This window comes from Carcharodon carcharias, chromosome 15 (assembly GCF_017639515.1).
Source record: "Carcharodon carcharias isolate sCarCar2 chromosome 15, sCarCar2.pri, whole genome shotgun sequence".
Taxonomy (NCBI): Eukaryota; Metazoa; Chordata; class Chondrichthyes; order Lamniformes; family Lamnidae; genus Carcharodon; species Carcharodon carcharias.
Genome location: NC_054481.1, coordinates 125,125,336 through 125,143,872, shown reverse-complemented (window position 1 = coordinate 125,143,872; position 18,537 = coordinate 125,125,336). Strand labels below are relative to the sequence as shown.

Here is an 18,537-nt window from a genome sequence, read left to right as displayed (position 1 = left end):
TTTCAGATAGATTTTTTTTGCACTGTCTGTTCACAATGACCATTTTCAGTTTATTTCCAGGACATAAACTGTTCCTGGATCCATACTGCTCACAGCTGGCAGATCTTCTGACTCCTGTATTAATGCAAAATAGTTACGAGCATTAACTAGTGAAATGGTTAGCTCAAGGGTCTGTACTTTGGACACTGCTAAATGGCCATGAGCTGGCTGCACTGAAAATAACATTTTCCTTTGAAAAGAATCGTGCAAAGCAGCTTCCATTGCATTCATTTGATGCTTGATATAAAACTAGACATTCAATAATAGAATGACATCATTGTATGTGGGTTTTCATTTCACAGTGTTTTTTTTCCAAATTTTCACCTATCTGGGGACCCACCGTAAAAACCATATTAAGATATTCCAAATTGAGAAAGTCTGTGCAGAAGGAAAGCAATACACTGCTGTTTATTTTGTGGAAAAAATTGTAGAATTTACATTAACAGTTGCAGTTCCTACATTGCAAATAAAACGAACAGTGAAAAACATTACTTACAATGTATAGAAACATATTTTGAGTAAATGAACGAATGTGCAGCTTGAGTAAAATATCTTAAAAATTCTGGAGTGACAAATATCCTACAGTCTAGTTTCAAATTTATTTTTAACACCACTCAAAATACTGACTACGTACCTTCACAGCTTTGTAAAACTCAAATACTCCTTGATATCAACCCAAACAATAAAATGTATTGTCTGCAACCATTTGCTGCAAGCCGTTTGGTGAAGTGTTCATTTTTAGAATTCTTTTTTTCCCACAGTGGATCTCAGCTCAGCCAGCGAGGATGACTTTGACAGTGAAGACAGTGAACAGGAGCTGAAGGGCTACGCCTGTCGCCATTGTTTCACCACCAGTAAGTTTCCTTTTTATTATTCATGCCCTGAGAAGTAATGAGAAACACTTGTCCGGTTGCTATATTTTTTTAAAGTGACAATATATGTACATTTAAATATTGCTGGGCGCTAGCCAACAGTCACCTCTAGGTTTTTACTTAAACATGTATTTACTGGGCTCCTTAGAAACCTTGTGTGCAATCAGTTTCATTATGCAAATGCTGGCGCAGGTGCACCAGGGGCTGATGTGAGAGAAGGAGAACCTGTGCAAGTGTATCCAATTCATGATATTGCTGGCGTGATTTGCTTACTTAGAAACAAACCACCACCATTCCTTTTCTCTCCCTCTCCCCAGTTTTGATGCAGCACTCGGTGGTAACCTCAACTGGTCCTCCTGTTACCAGTATTGTGGGGAAAGCATTCTGTAATAATACCACCTTGGCTAGCAGCTGCGTAATGTTTGCGCTGCAACATGGGCAGCAGGGCACAATTATTTTCCTTGGAAATGCAAAGATACAGGCAGCAGAGTGTAATTTTATTTTGGAAAGATACAAAAGGAGGTAATTAGAGTAAGTAGTTACCCATTTCTGTAACACCATTCTGGTGGTGAAATGCTATTTTCAAACTGTGACCAATTAATGTTGGTTTCTTTAAACCCTGCATTCATATGCTTTCATAGAATTATGTAATGCTTGGGAACACCTAACGGAATTAATTTAGATTTGGAGGAAAAGAAAAGCCTTAATGTTCTCCCCTCTTCTTACACACTCTGCACTGAGAAGATGATTTGGACTATTGTACTCTATTCAACCAATAAGAAATGTATAGTACTGGAGGAAGAAAACTACCCTGTGATTTCCTTCCTCTCTCCCTGGCCTCAACTCTGTCCCACTCCAGAACAGCACTGCTGGGGTAAGGAACAGCAAATTTAGGCGAGGGGGATGGTGTGGTGAAAGAGGGAGAATCAAAATTCAGTGCCTCATCATTGCATTGTTCTGCGCTTTGCCTTCAGCACGCTCCACTGCAGAGCTACAATCAGAATTAATCTGATTTGTACAGCTTTCTTACCATTCTTGATGCAAATATTTAACAATGTATAACCAAATTGGGTCATTGTAGGAGAATGTTCAGAATGTGAACTGCATTTTTTAGATTGGTAGTAGAAAATATATATTATCTTTTAAAATCAGCATCCAAAGACTGGCACCACGGAGGACGAGACAACATATTACTGTGCACAGAGTGTCGGATTCACTTCAAGAAGTACGCAGAGTTGCCACCTATCGATAAACCAGTGGATCCACCACCATTTATGTTTAAACCAGTCAAAGAAGAAGAAGATGGACTCAGCGGGAAACATAGCATGAGGACCAGAAGGAGTAGGGGCTCGGTATGAGTCATTATTCTTTCTTTCATTTTTGCCTTTATAAAAGACTAAATTTACACAGAATCGATGTGATGCAGATGTGGTGAGTAGTTCAGCAGTATTCTTTGAAATCCTGCAATGCATTTTAGCACCAACATGTACTCTAATTTGTTGCCTTCTCAAACTTAGTCATGTGATGCAGTATGACACGCAGCTACATGCATCATCTCACGTAGAAAAAACATTTAGATCATGCAGCCTGGATGACACCAGGCGGTTATGATTTAGTGGTGTTATTTTATCCACGTAGCATAAATGAAATGTTCTCTCTTGGATATTCTATACTTCAAATTTATAGGAAACCATTGTCATTCAATATGAACACTGGGAGAAGCCTGTTAAAACAATAAAGGTCAAGTTCAATTTTGCAACGAGAAACACTTTTTGCCCCAGTCACAGGTGGTGAAATGCTGGAAACTTGAAAAACATACAGCAATATGTTGGACTTTAAAAACACTTTGATTCTGATCTACACGGTATTCATGATAAAAAGTACTTGGGTACAAGGTTTGTTTTGCTCGTTTAAATAAAACAGTGAATCGGGTTAAAAAAGCTGTGATAATGGCAGTTACAGTAGGATTAGGCAAAGTGTTCAGATTGTAAGAGCTGGTCTTATCAAAGTAATTATATAATTCCTTTGTGCACGCAGAAAGGAAGCCTGCACTCTCAAAATTAGTGTACTGGCTTTCTTATTAAAAGGAAAAGGATTGCAAATGAAATCTCAACCACCAACATTTACCAGTAATTAACTAGAAAATATTAATTGGAAGCTAGCTCTGTTATAAAAGCACTTATGAATTATTAATCACCCCAATCCATGTGGGTCTAATAATAATTTTATTGTCAATTAGATGTCTTCACTGCGCAGTGGTCGTAAAAAGCAGACAGCCAGTCCTGACGGTAGAGCCTCACCTATCAATGAAGACATCAGGTCCAGCGGCCGTAATTCTCCCAGTGCTGCCAGCACATCCAGTAATGATAGCAAAGCAGACTCTATGAAAAAATCCAGCAAGGTAATGTTCTGATAATCGTCATAGTGAAAGCAATTACATACTACATTGTCACAGCCACCAAGAAGGGAGCTGTTTTGAGGCTAGAGAGAGAGAGAGAGACAGGCTAGAATTGGCGCCATCCATATTCTAAGAAACAGCAGAAAATACATTTTTATCTTAAATCATTTTACAGGCCATATTTTTAAAAGTCTACTGAAATTTGAAATGATGCTGGAATTTGTTGTTTCAGGTTTTATGTAACAACTTGCCATTATGATTGATATCACATCAGTGACTAATACTTCAACATTTACTGTAGTATTGCAGTGATTGTGTTTCATGTACTATAGGTCTTTTTCCTATTTGAAAAAATATATTAGTTGATCTCCTTTGGTCTGAATGCCACAAAATTCATTGCAATTTAATATTTTTGTGGAAAAGAAGACATCAGACAACAAAGATTCATCAACCAGTGATACATCTGGTGTCTAATGTATATTGCCCTTTATGTTGATGAATTGTGGGAGGTCAAATGTTTTGGAATTGTATCAGTAGTATATGCTCCAGTGGTGGTGTGCTGTCTCTGGCATATTCTTTGGTGAAAATCAAATGTTCTTTGCGATAATGAGTGGAGTGTTCGCTCATTAATTCTCAAAGTGGTAGGGCTAGAACTTGTACCTGTGTCTGTGGACACTGAAAAGTCAGGGTGAATAAAACGTTTGAGTATCATAATATTGATGAAAAATATTAGTAGTCCTGATTTTAACTCCAGCATCTGAGTAGAATGTGGCATGTGGGGATTCAAAATAGGGCCTGTTACTTACTACCTCATTCACACTTTGCTCCCACCTGCCCCCGCTTTAACTCTGTGGCCTCCATCAGGATGCAAAATTATAGTCCTGTGAAATAAATAGGAAGCCAACGCCATTTTAATGCACAGTAAGGCAACTTTCCTGGAAAACGGGTGACAGGTGGGTCGAAGCCAGAAGAGGCCCAGCAGAGTAATTTTTAAAAAAATTATAATGATTTCATTGTGGAGCAGGAGTATTCCTCCAGGCGTCTCAAGATCGTGGGCTTCTCTCTCACAGGCACCTCCCGACCACAACTGCCTTCCAATCCCCCAATTTACCTTCATATCAGAGAATATCTTCTTGGGTTCCCTGTATTGGCCTCCTGCTATCAGAAATCCCACTTGTGTCCACCACGGAGGTAGTGACTCTTGCCAGGTTTGGGCAAATGGCCCAGGCTTGTCACTCACCCTGCCCACATTGTGGCCCAAGTTAAAGTAAATTGTTTTTCCTGAAAAGTTACTCATTTAGAAAGTTCTTAAAATAAATTGTGGCAATACTGCATTATTTTCTTACTGATTTACATCGTTTGTTAACTTAGTAATGGTTTTGTTCTGCTTAGGCTAATGCTGTTCTCAATGTTTTTGAACCATAGAGATCGAAGGATGATGTATCATCACCGTCAAAGAGTGCCAAACGCCAAAGAGAAAAGGCTGCTTCTGATACAGAAGAATCGGAAAGATTAAACGCAAAGAAATCCAAAACGCAGGTACGTACTTGGCCACAAGGTCAACTATTACTCGATTATCATTACATCATTCATTTGTATTAAATGAAGCACTTTGCCTCATTTCCAAATGTGCAATGTACCTGTTTCCAAGCAACATCAGAAGCCATTGGTAACCTTTTGAACACGAACATTGGACACGTAATCTGTTCCACACAAGGCTGTGATGCCTCATGCGTCAGGCCGAGAGACCTTCCACCTAGGTGCCCTGTGGTCGCCATGGGAGAGGTGAAAACCAGATCAAAATCCCTCGTGAAAACCAGATCAGAATCCCTTGTCAGGAGAAAACTGCAAAATTCTTCTTTATTTGCTCAGGTGATGCAAGTTAGCCTGGGCGACCACATTGACCATGACTCAACCACCTCTTGTATAATGTAAACTTTGACATAGTTAGAAAACTGGTCTGGTTCTCTCTCGAAGTTGCAGAATGAATCAGCACCTCCTACGCAATCTGGCGTCCTGTTTCACAGATCGATTTTTCTGTAGGAAAAGAAGAACCACTTAAGGTTTAACCTGTTTCTTCCTTTGTGTCGTTGGCACACATGATCCCAGGTCCTCTCCAACCTGTCAAAATCAAAGCTTGTCAAAGTTGAAAATAATTTTGTGATTGTGGCCAGAATCCAGCCATAGAACCACCATGGAAAAAAGTTTCATTGCAGGAAGAGGCTATTCAGCCCATTGTGTCTACGCTGGCCAAAAAGAGAAAAAAGAAACTAGCCGCTCATTTTAATCCCACTTTCCAGCATCTGGTCCATAGCCTTGCAGGTTAAAGCATTTCAGATGCAGCCCTTTTATTATATTATAGACAAAAAATAAATTGCCCCTACGTTTACACTCTAGTGTGAATTTGGGGCACCAGCCCTGGGACACTGGTCAATTGTAGTTAACATTCCATGGTTAAGGACATTCAATTGATAGGCCAGACAGTGTCACCTTCCTGCTCTGTAGGGCTTGCTGCCACTCTGGGCAGTGCATTTACCTACTGACCCATTGGGAGGTTGGGAGGGAAAGTCCCATTTACTAAATGACCTCCTTATTAGGTTGTAGCTGTATGGACGGAGGTGGTCACAACCTTTTCCAATCCTGTCCTCCCCAGATTTTCTCATACACACACTTAAGCAGGGGTTGTTAAATAACAATCAGAAGCAAGAGGCCGAGCTGATGTTTCCTTCCCTGATCCAGATATGTTGAGGCTTCTTGAGGCTTAGTGCCGCGCTTGCTAAGATCAGCTAACTCTGCACAGACCTGGGATCCTTTTGGCCTGCACAGCTCAAAAGATCAACACTTTACATAATAGTTTATAACTTTAAAATAAGTTCAACAAAACCATGAAGGTAAGAAGTGGAAAAATGTGCTCAGATTGGACAAAAGAAGACTCACAGTAACCTACCCAGAAAAAAATAAAGCATTTACATTAATTGTACAAAGGTAGCCCCACATTATCCTGTATCGTATTTGATATAACCATTACTTACGACTCCAGAGTTGATAACTCATCGTAAATCAAATTATAATTGAGTGATGTACAGGTACAGTTTTTCTTGAAAATGCAGCACAACCAAAGACAAAATGGTCCTTAGGACTCTGGATGGAGCTGCTGCAGGGTGCGAGTAATCTGGACAAAATGTACAGTCTAATTACTAAACATTTGCCACATTTACAAACAACGCATTGTCATTTATTCTGCCAGCAATCTGCAGAAAACTGAGGTCTTCCTCTTGATTCCTTCGTGGCTATGTGTTTTTACAAGGACCAGCAACTATTATGTTGTTAATTTGAACCCAGCATTAGTCCCAGCTGACAGAATTCAAGAATGATGATGTTCGCTGCTTTTTAAACTCTTGAGTATACTTGAAGGGAGTATAACATTTTGGACAAATTGCATAATGCATGCCATTTAATCCAATTTCCACTCCCCTAGTAGTTGCGACCTGAATGGGTGCTGATATAAACAAAATTGAATCGATTTATTAGATTCATTAGGCACGGAGAAATGACATGGTTCTGACATTCACAAAAGAGAGTAATAATGTTGTAAATGTTCAGCAATGTGTGCACTTCTTGTAATAATTCACATTTTGTTTGTTCTACGTTGCAATTTGTGCTGTAATTGCTCCAGAAGTGTTGTATTGTTACTATGGAATGGAATGTAGGACAGTCGGCACATGTAGTTGGCTCATAATGACAGTGATACACTTAGTTTTAGATTCTAGAATTAATGTTGGTGAGTTTCTGAAATATCAATGAAGTGTGGGGCAAACCTGCAATAATGTGTGCATTTTCGAATGAATTGAACTGGTTTGAGAGAATGCAAAGAAGACGTATCAACAGTAAAGTTATACTGGAGTCTGCCATTAGAGTTAACAGAAATTGCAGGTTTATCTCATCATGGATCCTGTAATGTCACTTTAAACATGAACTGTACTTAAATTCTCAGCTAGCAAAAAAAAAAATGCTGTATAGAAATCTGAAATGTTGAAAGTGATCAGGAAAGTCTTGGCCACCTCAAGCAGGCATTGTTTAAAAAGTATATAACTGAATGCCAGAGATAATATTCTAAAAATAAAAAATTATCCTAAAATTGCGCTACAGTTTTATTCCCTTTTATTTGTCATGTTCGGTCCCAACATGACCATAAATGCAATTTCAAATTTCCCCAAACTAACTTATATATTCCAGATTTTAAATTATGCATTCTTTGGATATCTTAGTGAAAAAATAATATCATTTCAAACCAGAACTTTGGGTAAGGGGAGGTTGAAGACCATAGATTGCAGGTGAATAGAAAGTGTGATTCGGCAGTGTAAATATGTGGCAAATGGCAATGCTTCAGAATTGTTTAATCGAAAGAAAAGGCCCACCATCTGCTTCATATTTGCTTTGAAACATGGGTTTTGTAAACTAAGTCTGAGTTAATTAGACTTGCTGTGTCTAAGCTACGATTTTTTAGTTACAGTGACAAGCTGATTAAAGTGTAGCTGTCACCATTATGTTGATGAAAAGGCAGTTGCATCTTTTTGAATGTAAACGCCCAGATTGAAATTTTAACCTCCACTGGAAATTTAAATATTAATATTTATATGCAAATATAATCGGTTCACTGCTTGCAAATGCATTTGTTGTTCGTTCATAGTCTAGGTGATGTATTTTACGCAAAATACTTGTAAGTCATTGATGGTGAAAATTGTGATGTTCAGTCTGAAACGCAATTTCAAAATTGTTTTCATAGAGGTATCCTGGTACAGAAGTACCAACTGTTAATTGGGATAGCAAAGGGCTACAGCCTCTATTTTCAATGCCACTTATATTTAAAGCTTCGATATTACCCAACATAAATAGTTTACTTTTACAATTAGCGAATCTATTACGAGTTGCTGTGATTTTCTTACTTTGCATTCTTGGACATTTTATGGCGAATTTCAAAAAGCAGAGTTTCCAGCTCTATGCGGGAAAGGAATGATAAACTGCTGATGACATTACATGTTTTCGTTTATCTTTTTATGAAATCCCATTCCCCGGGGCAATGAAATCAACTATCTGGTCTCCAGAGCAATACTGGACCATAAATACAAAATCAAAATGCTGCGGATTCTGAAATCTGAACAAAAATGCTGGAAATACTCAGCAGGTCAGGCAGCAATCTGTGGAGAGAAATGGAGTCCTAAATATTTGTTTTTAAGATGACCAGTATGAAGCTGGATTGATTTGTGGTTTACTTCAATTTTTGAATTTCCTGTTTGCTGTTTCATCCATGGACCTTTTCTTTTATTCATCCACGGGATGTGGGTGTCGCTTGCAATGCCAGCATTTGTTGCCCATCCCCAATTGCCCTTGAGAAAGATGTTGATGAGCTGCTTTCTTGAAGCGCTGCAGCCCATGTGGTGTAGGTACACCCCGGGTACTGTTAGGGAGAGTGAGTTCCAAGATTTTGACCAAGCAACAGTGAAGGAATGGCAATATAGTTCCAAGTCGGGATGATGAGTGTCTTGGAGGGGAACTTGCAGGTGATGGTGTTCCCATGTGTCTACTGCCCTTGTCCTTCTAGATGGTGGTGTTTGTGGTTTTGGAGGGTGCTATCCAAGGAGAGTTCCTGCAGTGCATCTTGTAGATGGTATACACAACTGCCACTGTCCGTTGGTGGTGGAGGGAGTGAATGTTTGTGGATGGAGTGCCAGTTAAGCGGGCTGCTTTGTCATCATCCTGATGTGGAACTATATTGCTGTGCCTTCACTGTCGCTGGGTCAAATTCCTGGAACTTCCTCCCTAACTGCTTTATCCTGGATGGTGTCAAGCTTCTTGAGTGTTGTTGGAGCTGCACTCATCCAGTCAAGCGGAGAATATTCCATCACACTCCTGACTTATGCCTTGTAGATGGTGGACAGACTTTGGGGAGTCAGGAGGTGAGTTACTCGCCGCAGGATTCCTAGCCTTTGACCTGCTTTTGCAGCCACAGTATTTTTATGGCTAGTTCAGTTCAGTTTCTGGTCAAAGGTAACCTCCCAGGATATTGATAGTAGGGATTCAGCAATGGTCATGCCATTGAATGTCATGGGGTGATGGTTAGATTCTCTCTTGTTGGAGATGGTCATTGCCTAGCACTTGTGAGGCATGAATGTTACTTGCCACTTATCAGCCCAAGCCTAGATATTGTCCAGGTCTTGCTGCATTTGGACGTGGACTGCTTCATTATCTGATGGTGCTGAGCATTGTGCAAAGATCAGCAAACATCCCCACTTCTGACGTTATGATGGAAGGAAGATCATTGATGAAGCAGCTGAAGATAGTTGGGCCTAGGAGACCAAGCTGAGAAACTCCTGTAGTGATGTCCTGGAACTGAAATGATTGACCTCCAGCAACCACAGCCATCGTCTTTTGTGCTAGGTATGGCTTCAACCAGTGGAGAGTTTTGCTAGGGCTCCTTGATGCCACACTCGGTCAAATGCAGCCTTGATGTCAAGGGCATTCACTGTCACCACCTCTCACCTCAGGAGTTCAGCTCTTTTGTCCGTATTTGAGCCAAAGCTGTAATGAGGTCAGGAGCTGAGTGACCCTGATGGAACCCAAACAGTGCGTCAGTGAGCAGGTTATTGCTAAACAAATGCCACTTGATAGCACTGTTGAATAGCCCTTCCATCATTTTATTGATGATCAAAACTAGACTGATGTGTTGGTAATTGGCTGGTTGGATTTGTCCTGCTTTTCGTGGACAGGGCATACCTGGGCAATTTTCCACATGTCTTGGGCAAATGCGAGTGTTGTAGCTGTACTGGAATAGCTTGGTTAGTGGCATGGCAAGTTCTGACACACAAATCTTCAGTGCTATTGTCAGGCCTCATAGCCTTTGCAGTATCCAGTGCCTTCAGTGATTTCTTGATGATATGTGGAGTGAATTGAATTGGCTGAAGGCTGGCATCTTCGATGCTGGGGATCTCAGGAGGAGGCCAAGATGGACCACTCACTTGGCCCTTCTGCCTGAAGATTGTTGCAAAGTCTTCAACCTTATCTTTTGCACTGATATGCTGGGCTCCCCCATCGTTGAGGATGGGGATATTTGTGGAGCTGCCTCCTCCAGTGAATTGCTTAATTGTTCACCAGCATTCATGACTGGACTGTAGAACTTAGACCTGATCCGTTGGTTGTGGAATCGCTTATCTTTGTCTATCACTTGTTGCCTCTGCTGTTTGGCATTCAAGTCATCTGTGTTGTAGCTTCACCAGGTTGACACCTCATTTTAGGTGTGCCTGGTGCTGCTCCTGGCATGCCCCCCTGCACTCTTTGTTGAACTAGAATTGATCCTTGGCTTGGTGATATTGGTAGAATGGGGAACATGCTGAGCTATGAGGTTACAGATTATGTTTGAATGCAATTCTGCTGCTGCTGATGGCTCACAATGCCTCATGGTTGCCCAGTCTTGAGTTGCAGGATCTATTTGAAATCTATCCCATTTAGCACAGTGGAAGTGCTGCACAACACGATGAGAGTATCCTCAATGTGAAGACAGGACTTGGTCTCCACAAGGACTGTGCAGTGTAACATGGACATATGCAGGCAGATTGGTGAGGATGAAGTCAAATATGTTTTTCCCTCTTGTTGATTCCCTCACCACCTGCCACAGACCCAGTCTAGCAGCTATGTCCTTTAGGACTCGGCCAGCTCAGTCTCTACTGGTGGTACCAAGCCACTGATGGACATTGAAGTCCCCCACCTAGGGTACATTCTGCACCCTTGCCACCCTCAGTACTTGTTCCAAATGGTGCTCAACATGGAGGAGCACTGACTCATCAGCTGAGGGGGAGTGGTGCATGGTAATCAGCAGTCGGTCTCCTTGCCCATGTTTGACCTGGTGTCATGAGAGATGTTGAGTAGATGTTGAGGACTCCCAGGGCAACTTCCTCCTGACTTATAGCACTGTGCCACCACCACTGCTGGCTTGTCCTGCTGGTGGAACAAGACATAGCCAGGGATGGTGATGGTGGTGCCTGGGACATTATCTTTAAGGTATGTTTCTGTGAGAATGGCTATATCGGGCTGTTGCTTGACTAGCCGGTGAGACAGCTCTCCCAATTTTGGCACAAGCCCCCATATGTTACTTTGTAGTTTGCAGGGTCGACAGGGCTGGGATTGCCATTTCTGGTGCCTAGGTTGATGCCAGGTGGCCAGTCTGGTTTCATTCCTTTTTATTGACTTTTTAATGGTATGACACAATTGAGTGAACATACAAAATAGGAGCAGATGTAGGCCAGTTGGAACCCTCAAACCTGCTCCACCTTTCAATAAGATCATGGCTGATCTGTTTGTGTTTCAAGTTCTACATTCTTATTTACCCCCGATAACCTTAGATTCTTGTTAGGCAAGGGAATCAATTTACCTCTGCCTTAAAAATAGCCAATGACCCCGCCTCCACTGCCTTCTGAGGCAGAGTTCCAAAGTCGCAAGACCCTTAGAAAACATTTCTCCCCATCTCTGTCCTACAAGGGTGACACCTAATTTTAAAGCAGTGCCCCCTAGTTCTGGACTCACCCACAAGAGGAAACATCCTTTCCACATCCACCTTGTCAAGACTATTCATGATCTTATATACTTCAATCAAGTCAGCCCCTCACTCTTCTAAACTCCAGTGGAGCCTGTCCAACCTATCCTCATAAGACGCCCAAGTAGCTCGATAGGCCATTTCAGAAGGCATTTAAGAGTCAAACACATTGCTGTGGATCTGGAGTTACATGTAGGCCAGACCAGACCAGGTAAGGACAGCAAATTTCCCTCCCTAAAGGGCATTAGTGAACCAGATGGGTTTTTACAACAGTCAACAGTGGTTTCATGGTCATCATTAGACTTTTAATTCCATATTTTTATTGAATTCAAATTCCACCATCTGCCGTAGTGAGATTCCAACCTGGGTTCCCAGATCATTACCCTGGGTCTCCAGATTACTAATCCAGTGACAATGCCGCTACACCAGCACCTTCCCTCCCCTCCTCCTGTGGTTAAGAAAATGGGAATTGTGTGCTTCTTATGTCATGCTTGGTAGAACATTTGCTTCCATAAAGTCAGCTTTGCCTTTGTAGTGGAGTATACTGGTGGTGTAGACAAAACTTGTGAAAAGCAGTGGTGTTGGCTAATCAAATAGCTTCACTGTAACGCAAGGCCTGTTTAGTTAAAAATTAAAATTATTATCTTAATTGTGCAATGATTGTTTTCAAGTCCTGTGATCTGATAAAAGTCAAAATTATGCTCAAGCTTTATGATCATGAAGCAATTACCATTTAGTTCAGTTCATAAATATTATTTGGTAACTCATTGTCTGTCTTTTTATTCGTAACAGGACATCAGTAGGCCAAATTCACCATCTGAAGGAGAGAGTTCTGACAGCCGCAGTGTTAATGATGAAGGAAGCAGTGATCCAAAGGATATTGACCAGGACAATCGCAGCACATCACCAAGTATACCAAGCCCAAGGGACAATGAGAGTGATTCTGATTCCTCCGCACAGCAACAAGTATTACAGTCTCAGCCTCCAGTACATCAGAGCCCATGTGCCTCTTTGCCATTAGTACCACTGGAGCCACCACAAATGCCCCCTCCGGCATCTTCCTGTGCTGTATCAGTTTCTCAACAATTGTCCCCAGTTTCACAACCTCGAAGTCAGACACCACCTCATCCACTGATGCAGCCTGCACCACAGCTTCATCCCCAGAGACTAACGTCGCCACACCCTCCAATTCAACAACAGCTACAACCTCAATCACAACCTCTTCCCCAGACACAGCCTCAGCTTCATGCTCAGGTGCAACCATTGCCTCACTCCCTGCAAGCTCAGCCTCACATACAGCATCAGCTGCAAGGTCCACCATTCTCCATCAATCCTCAGCCTCCGCAGCCTCAGATGCCGCAGGCTTCTGCTCAGGCATCAGCAGTGACACACCCACAGCAACACACTCCTACACAAGTGCAAGCACAGCCTCCACCACCTCCCCAAGCACAACCGCAGTCACAGCCTCCAAGAGAGCAGCCTTTGCCACCTGCTCCGGTGACTATGCCTCATATTAAGCCACCACCCACTACCCCAATTACTCCTGTTTCTAACCCACAGTCACATAAGCCGCCAACTCACCTTGCAGGACCTCCTCCCTTCCCACAAATGCCTTCAAATCTACCGCCTCCTCCAGCTTTAAAACCATTGAGCTCCCTGTCCACCCATCACACTCCCTCTGTTCATCCACCTCCATTGCAGTTAATGCCTCAAACTCAACAGATTCAGCCTCCTCCTGCTCAACCCCCAGTATTAACCCAAGCTCAGAGTCTCCCAGCGACTGCAACTCATCCTCAAGCAGTATCTCACCAAGTTCCTTCACAGCCACCGTATGCCCAGCATTCTTTCATCCCATCGGGGGCTCCTACTGTTGCACCTTCATCAGCATCTGCCACGTCCAGTGTTGCACCCATCTCTACCATTCAGCCTACAGCTTCCATTGTTACATCTATGTGTTCTGCTGGAAGCATTGCAAACACTGCTCCTGCCACGATGACTAGCATTCAGATTAAAGAGGAAATCCAGGATGAGCCAGAGGAACCAGATAGTCCACCACCATCTCCAAACAGGAGTCCATCTCCAGAACCAACAATTGTTAGTGCACCAAGCCATGCCAGTCAGTCAGCCAGGTATCTTTTTTTGTATTCTGTAATGCTGGTAGCTTTAGAAGATGACTGCAGACAGCATTTTTTTTTTTACATTTCATTGTGGGTGCTGTAATTATTGTTGCAAAAGATTTTGTTGCTCAAAAGCTACTGGCTGCATCATGCGGAATGGAATAAGTGAAAACACTGTAAGGTTTTGTTTTAGTGATGTTTCCGTTTCTGTTAATCATTTGTGTTTCGTTTTAGGTTCATCAAACATTTGGATCGTGGTTACAATTCCTGTGCTCGATCAGACTTGTACTTTGTACCATTGCAAGGTTCAAAGCTGGCCAAGAAGCGGGAAGAAGTAATAGAAAAGGCCAGGCGTGAAGCTGAGCAGAAGGCCAGAGAAGAAAAAGAGAAAGAAAAGGAAAAAGAAAAGGAGAGGGAGCGAGAACGGGAGCGAGAGAGGGAAGCCGAGAGAGCAGCGGTAGGTGCTCCTCATCAGAACAGCTTAATTGTTGTCACTAATAAATCCCTTAGGTAATCCAGGAGAAACCACTTTACCCAGAGAGCGGATAGAATATGAACTTGCTACCACAGGGAGCAGTTGAGGTGAATAACATTAATGCGTTTAAGGAGTAACTAGATAAATGCAGGAGGGAGAAAAGAATCAAAGGTTATTGTTAAACAAAAACAGAATTACCTGGAAAAACTCAGCAGGTCTGGCAGCATCGGCGGCGTAGAAAAAAGTTGACGTTTCGAGTCCTCATGACCCTTCAACAGAACTGAGTGAAATTAGGAGAGGGGTGAATTATAAGCTGGTTTAAGGCAGTGCGGGGGGGGAGAAGTGGAGGGGGGTGGTTGTAGGGACAAGCAAGCAGTGATAGGAGCAGATAATCAAAAGATGTCACAGACAAAAGAACAAAGAGTTGTTGAAGGTGGTGATATTATCTAAACAAATGTGCTAATTAAGAATGGATGGCAGGACACACAAGGTATAGATAGCTCTAGTGGGGGTGGGGTGGAATAAGACTAACCGGGCATAAAAGGTATGGATTGGGCACTTTACAGCCTTCCGGACTGAATATTGAATTCAACAACTTTAGATCTTGAACTCCCTCCTCCATCCCCACCTCCTTTCCGTTTCTTCCACCTCCCTTTTGTTTTTTCCAATAATTTATATAAATTTTTCTTTTCCCACCTATTTCCATTATTTTTAAATTTATACCTTTTATGCCCGGTTAGTCTTATTCCACCCCACCCCCACTAGAGCTATCTGTACCTTGTGTGTCCTGCCATCCATTCTTAATTAGCACATTCGTTTAGATAATATCACCACCTTCAACACCTCTTTGTTCTTTTGTCTGTGACATCTTTTGATTATCTGCTCCTATCACTGCTTGCTTGTTCCTACAACCACATCCACCCCACCCCCCCGACTTCTCTCCCACCCCACCTTAAACCAGCTTATATTTCACCCCTCTCCTAATATTCACTCAGTTCTGTGGAAGGGTCATGAAGACGCGAAACATCAACTCTTCTCTTCTCTGCTGATGCTGCCAGACCTGCTGAGTCTTTCCAGGTAATTCTGTTTTTGTTTTGGATTTCCAGCATCCGCAGTTTTTTGTTTTTATCAAGGGTTATGTTGTTGGGTTTAGATGAAGAGGAATAGAAAGAGCATTAACATCAACATAGACCTGCTGGGCCAAATGGCCTCTTTCCGTGCTATACACACTATGTAATTCTATGTACCATCACTGATAGTGTAAGATACTACAGTGTGGCACTATTACAATTGTGCTACTATTAAATGTTCAATAGATTTTCAGAAGCTGCAGGCAATACCCAGAAGAGGAAGGAACGTGGGCAGTGATTCTCCCTGGCCACTGGTCATGCATTTTCTACCAAGTCTGTTTTACCTGGGAAATGATTGGCTGGTGAATCTAATGGAAAGTAAGAAAAACCATTTATGAAAAGGAGAGAGGCAGAAACTTAAACGGCTAATTTCTCCCACTAGCTACCTGGATATCTGTTTTATGTTGCACTAGCTTATTTTGACAGTATGAAAGCCAGGAAATGACATGTGGCATTATATAAGCTGACCCACTTACTAATGAAGAAACGGGCTGGAAAAGATTAGCTGCAATAAACCTATTCCAGTACAGTTCTGCACATTTCAAAAAATATAACCCAAAACTCTAAATTGAGTCACAGAAGCCTGCTTACACGCACAGTTGGTGTTCAGGAAGCTTCTAGCCATGTAGAAATATTGAAGAATACCATCTATGACTTTCTGGCTCTATATCATCCAGAATAATAAATCAGATGTTGGCAATTAATCAAAAGTGGTCCATGTTGTAAAACCATGCATGTTAAATCTCTGAACAAAAGGGAAAAAAAAGCAAGTGGGAAAAGTCATCAGAAATGCCAGGCATAGACAAGGAGTTAAACTTGGATGAATTACCAGAAAATCGTTTGCCAGATTTTCCTTTCTGGATGGTTGTACCCCAGAGGATCTGCTATGAGACCGTGCAGAAGTCCCAACGCAGAGGCTCCAAGGGAATTGCCCGGGAAGTTTCAACCTCCAGACCCTCCATCAAAGTCTCTGGCTCTGAGTTCAAGTTGGAGACTTTGCAGGATTCCAACTCAGTTACCTGGATAGTTAGACAAGAAAAAAATAAGCCTAATTCCTGGGAAATGATACCACTGACCACCTCCACCAACTCCCCACTTCCAATTCCTTGCCCCCCCCCCCCCCCCCAAATCAACGACCCTCCGCCTTTGGCCCCACTGACCCTCCGCCTTGCCGCCCCCGACCCTCCGCCTTGCCCCCCCTGACCTAATCTGACCTTGCCACCTATCACCCTGCCCACCCATCCCCCTATCCCTCTGCCACCCTATGCATCCTACTCTCTTACCTCACTCACATTCAGTTGCTAACACAGTGAGAAGCTACTTAAATGTCTCAAAGCTTTTCACTGTTAGTGAATGAAGACTGAGCAAAATATGGCAATTAGTGCTGTAAAAAGGGTTTTTTTTTCTCTGCTTTATAACTTGTTCCCTTTCCTTTAACAGAAAGCATCTAGCTCTTCCCATGAGGGGCGCATGGCAGAATCTCAACTTGTTGGACCAGGTCATTTAAGGCCTTCATTTGAGCCACCACCCACTACCATTGCAGCTGTTCCTCCATACATTGGACCAGATACTCCAGCACTACGGACTCTCAGTGAATATGCAAGACCACATGTCATGTCTCCAACCAACCGCAACCATCCATTCTTTGTTCCATTAAATGCCTCTGATCCAATCTTGGCTTACCATATGCCGAGCCTCTACAGTGCTGACCCTGCAATGAGAGAGCGAGAATTACGGGAAAGGGAGATTCGGGAGAGAGAGATCCGTGAAAGGGAGTTCCGCGAAAGGATGAAGCCAGGCTTTGAGGTTAAGCCACCTGAACTCGATGGTCTGCACCCAGCTGCTAATCCTATGGATCCATTTGCTAGGCATGGTGCATTAACAATCCAACCAGCAGCTGGAGCTCATCCATTCCCTCCTTTCCACCATGGATTAAATCCACTAGAAAGGGAAAGACTTGCACTTGCAGGCCCTCAGCTACGGCCTGAAATGTCTTACGCTGATAGACTGGCAGCAGAACGAATACATGCTGAACGCATGGCATCACTTGCAAATGACCCACTTACAAGACTACAGATGTTCAATGTGACGCCACATCACCACCAGCATTCACACATACATTCACACTTACACCTACATCAGCAAGATCCATTACATCAAGGTGAGTAAAGTGAATTTTGATCATTAACAGGCAAAAATGTTGTTAACCATATGTCACCTTGCTCGTGTACTTATCTGTGTGTTAAAATATGTAGAGGTATGATACAGTGATGGTGAATGAATACAACTAGAATGCTTCTTGATATCACATCTTCAGTGCAGCAATTTTATAGCTACCTTGCTGACGAAGAATGCATGGAGTGCGCTTGCTTTATGATGGTGCGAATCTTAAATACAGGGAGGTCAAGTTTCAGCTTTGGTTACAATCGGGAAATTGTGGCCAAATTGTGCTCAAAATTGCACTGATTTAGTTATAATTCAGGTTTCCGCTAAAAATAATTTGCATAATTACAAATGCAAAATCATCCATGAACCAGTGTAATTGTGCAGTGAAATGGAATGCAATTTTTTACCCTTGTAAACATATTCGCTGATGTATTTAAGAGTGGTAATCTGATTCACTTTTATTAATACAACTGAAAATGGGTTTATCACCAAAAATAAGCATTTTAATCCAGTTCTCCATCTGTGAGTAACCTGATTTAAAATCACTGAAAAGTACTTTATAAAACTATTTACTTCTTTCATTCGTCGCTTTCTTAGTAAATTAAGTATTTATTGATCTGAAAAAGTTTCAAAACCTACCTCCTGGTACCTGTATGCCTAAGAAAATTAATGAATTTGAAGATCATTCCTCAACCAACACAATTATCAAAATCTTGCAATATTGATCTGGGGACGTGGCCAATTTTGTGGGCA

General features: G+C 42.1%; 1 protein-coding gene across 11 annotated transcripts in view; it reads left to right on the top strand.

The window, feature by feature from the left end:
• The window catches only part of rerea (arginine-glutamic acid dipeptide (RE) repeats a), a 505,448-nt gene that overhangs the window by 466,979 nt on the left and 19,932 nt on the right, over nucleotides 1-18,537 (top strand). For 10 of the 11 annotated variants that reach the window (XR_005945305.1, XM_041206431.1, XM_041206430.1 and 7 more), the window contains 7 exons: nucleotides 801-893; nucleotides 2,064-2,263; nucleotides 3,151-3,312; nucleotides 4,735-4,848; nucleotides 12,689-14,025; nucleotides 14,248-14,470; nucleotides 17,059-17,779. Coding sequence is in view for 10 of the 11 variants with exons in the window: in XM_041206431.1 (XP_041062365.1) it covers nucleotides 801-893; nucleotides 2,064-2,263; nucleotides 3,151-3,312; nucleotides 4,735-4,848; nucleotides 12,689-14,025; nucleotides 14,248-14,470; nucleotides 17,059-17,779 (2,850 nt within the window). In the remaining variant the exon portion in view is untranslated. The remainder of the gene's footprint in view (nucleotides 1-800; nucleotides 894-2,063; nucleotides 2,264-3,150; nucleotides 3,313-4,734; nucleotides 4,849-12,688; nucleotides 14,026-14,247; nucleotides 14,471-17,058; nucleotides 17,780-18,537) is intronic. The other variant, XM_041206432.1, reaches the window with a different exon arrangement.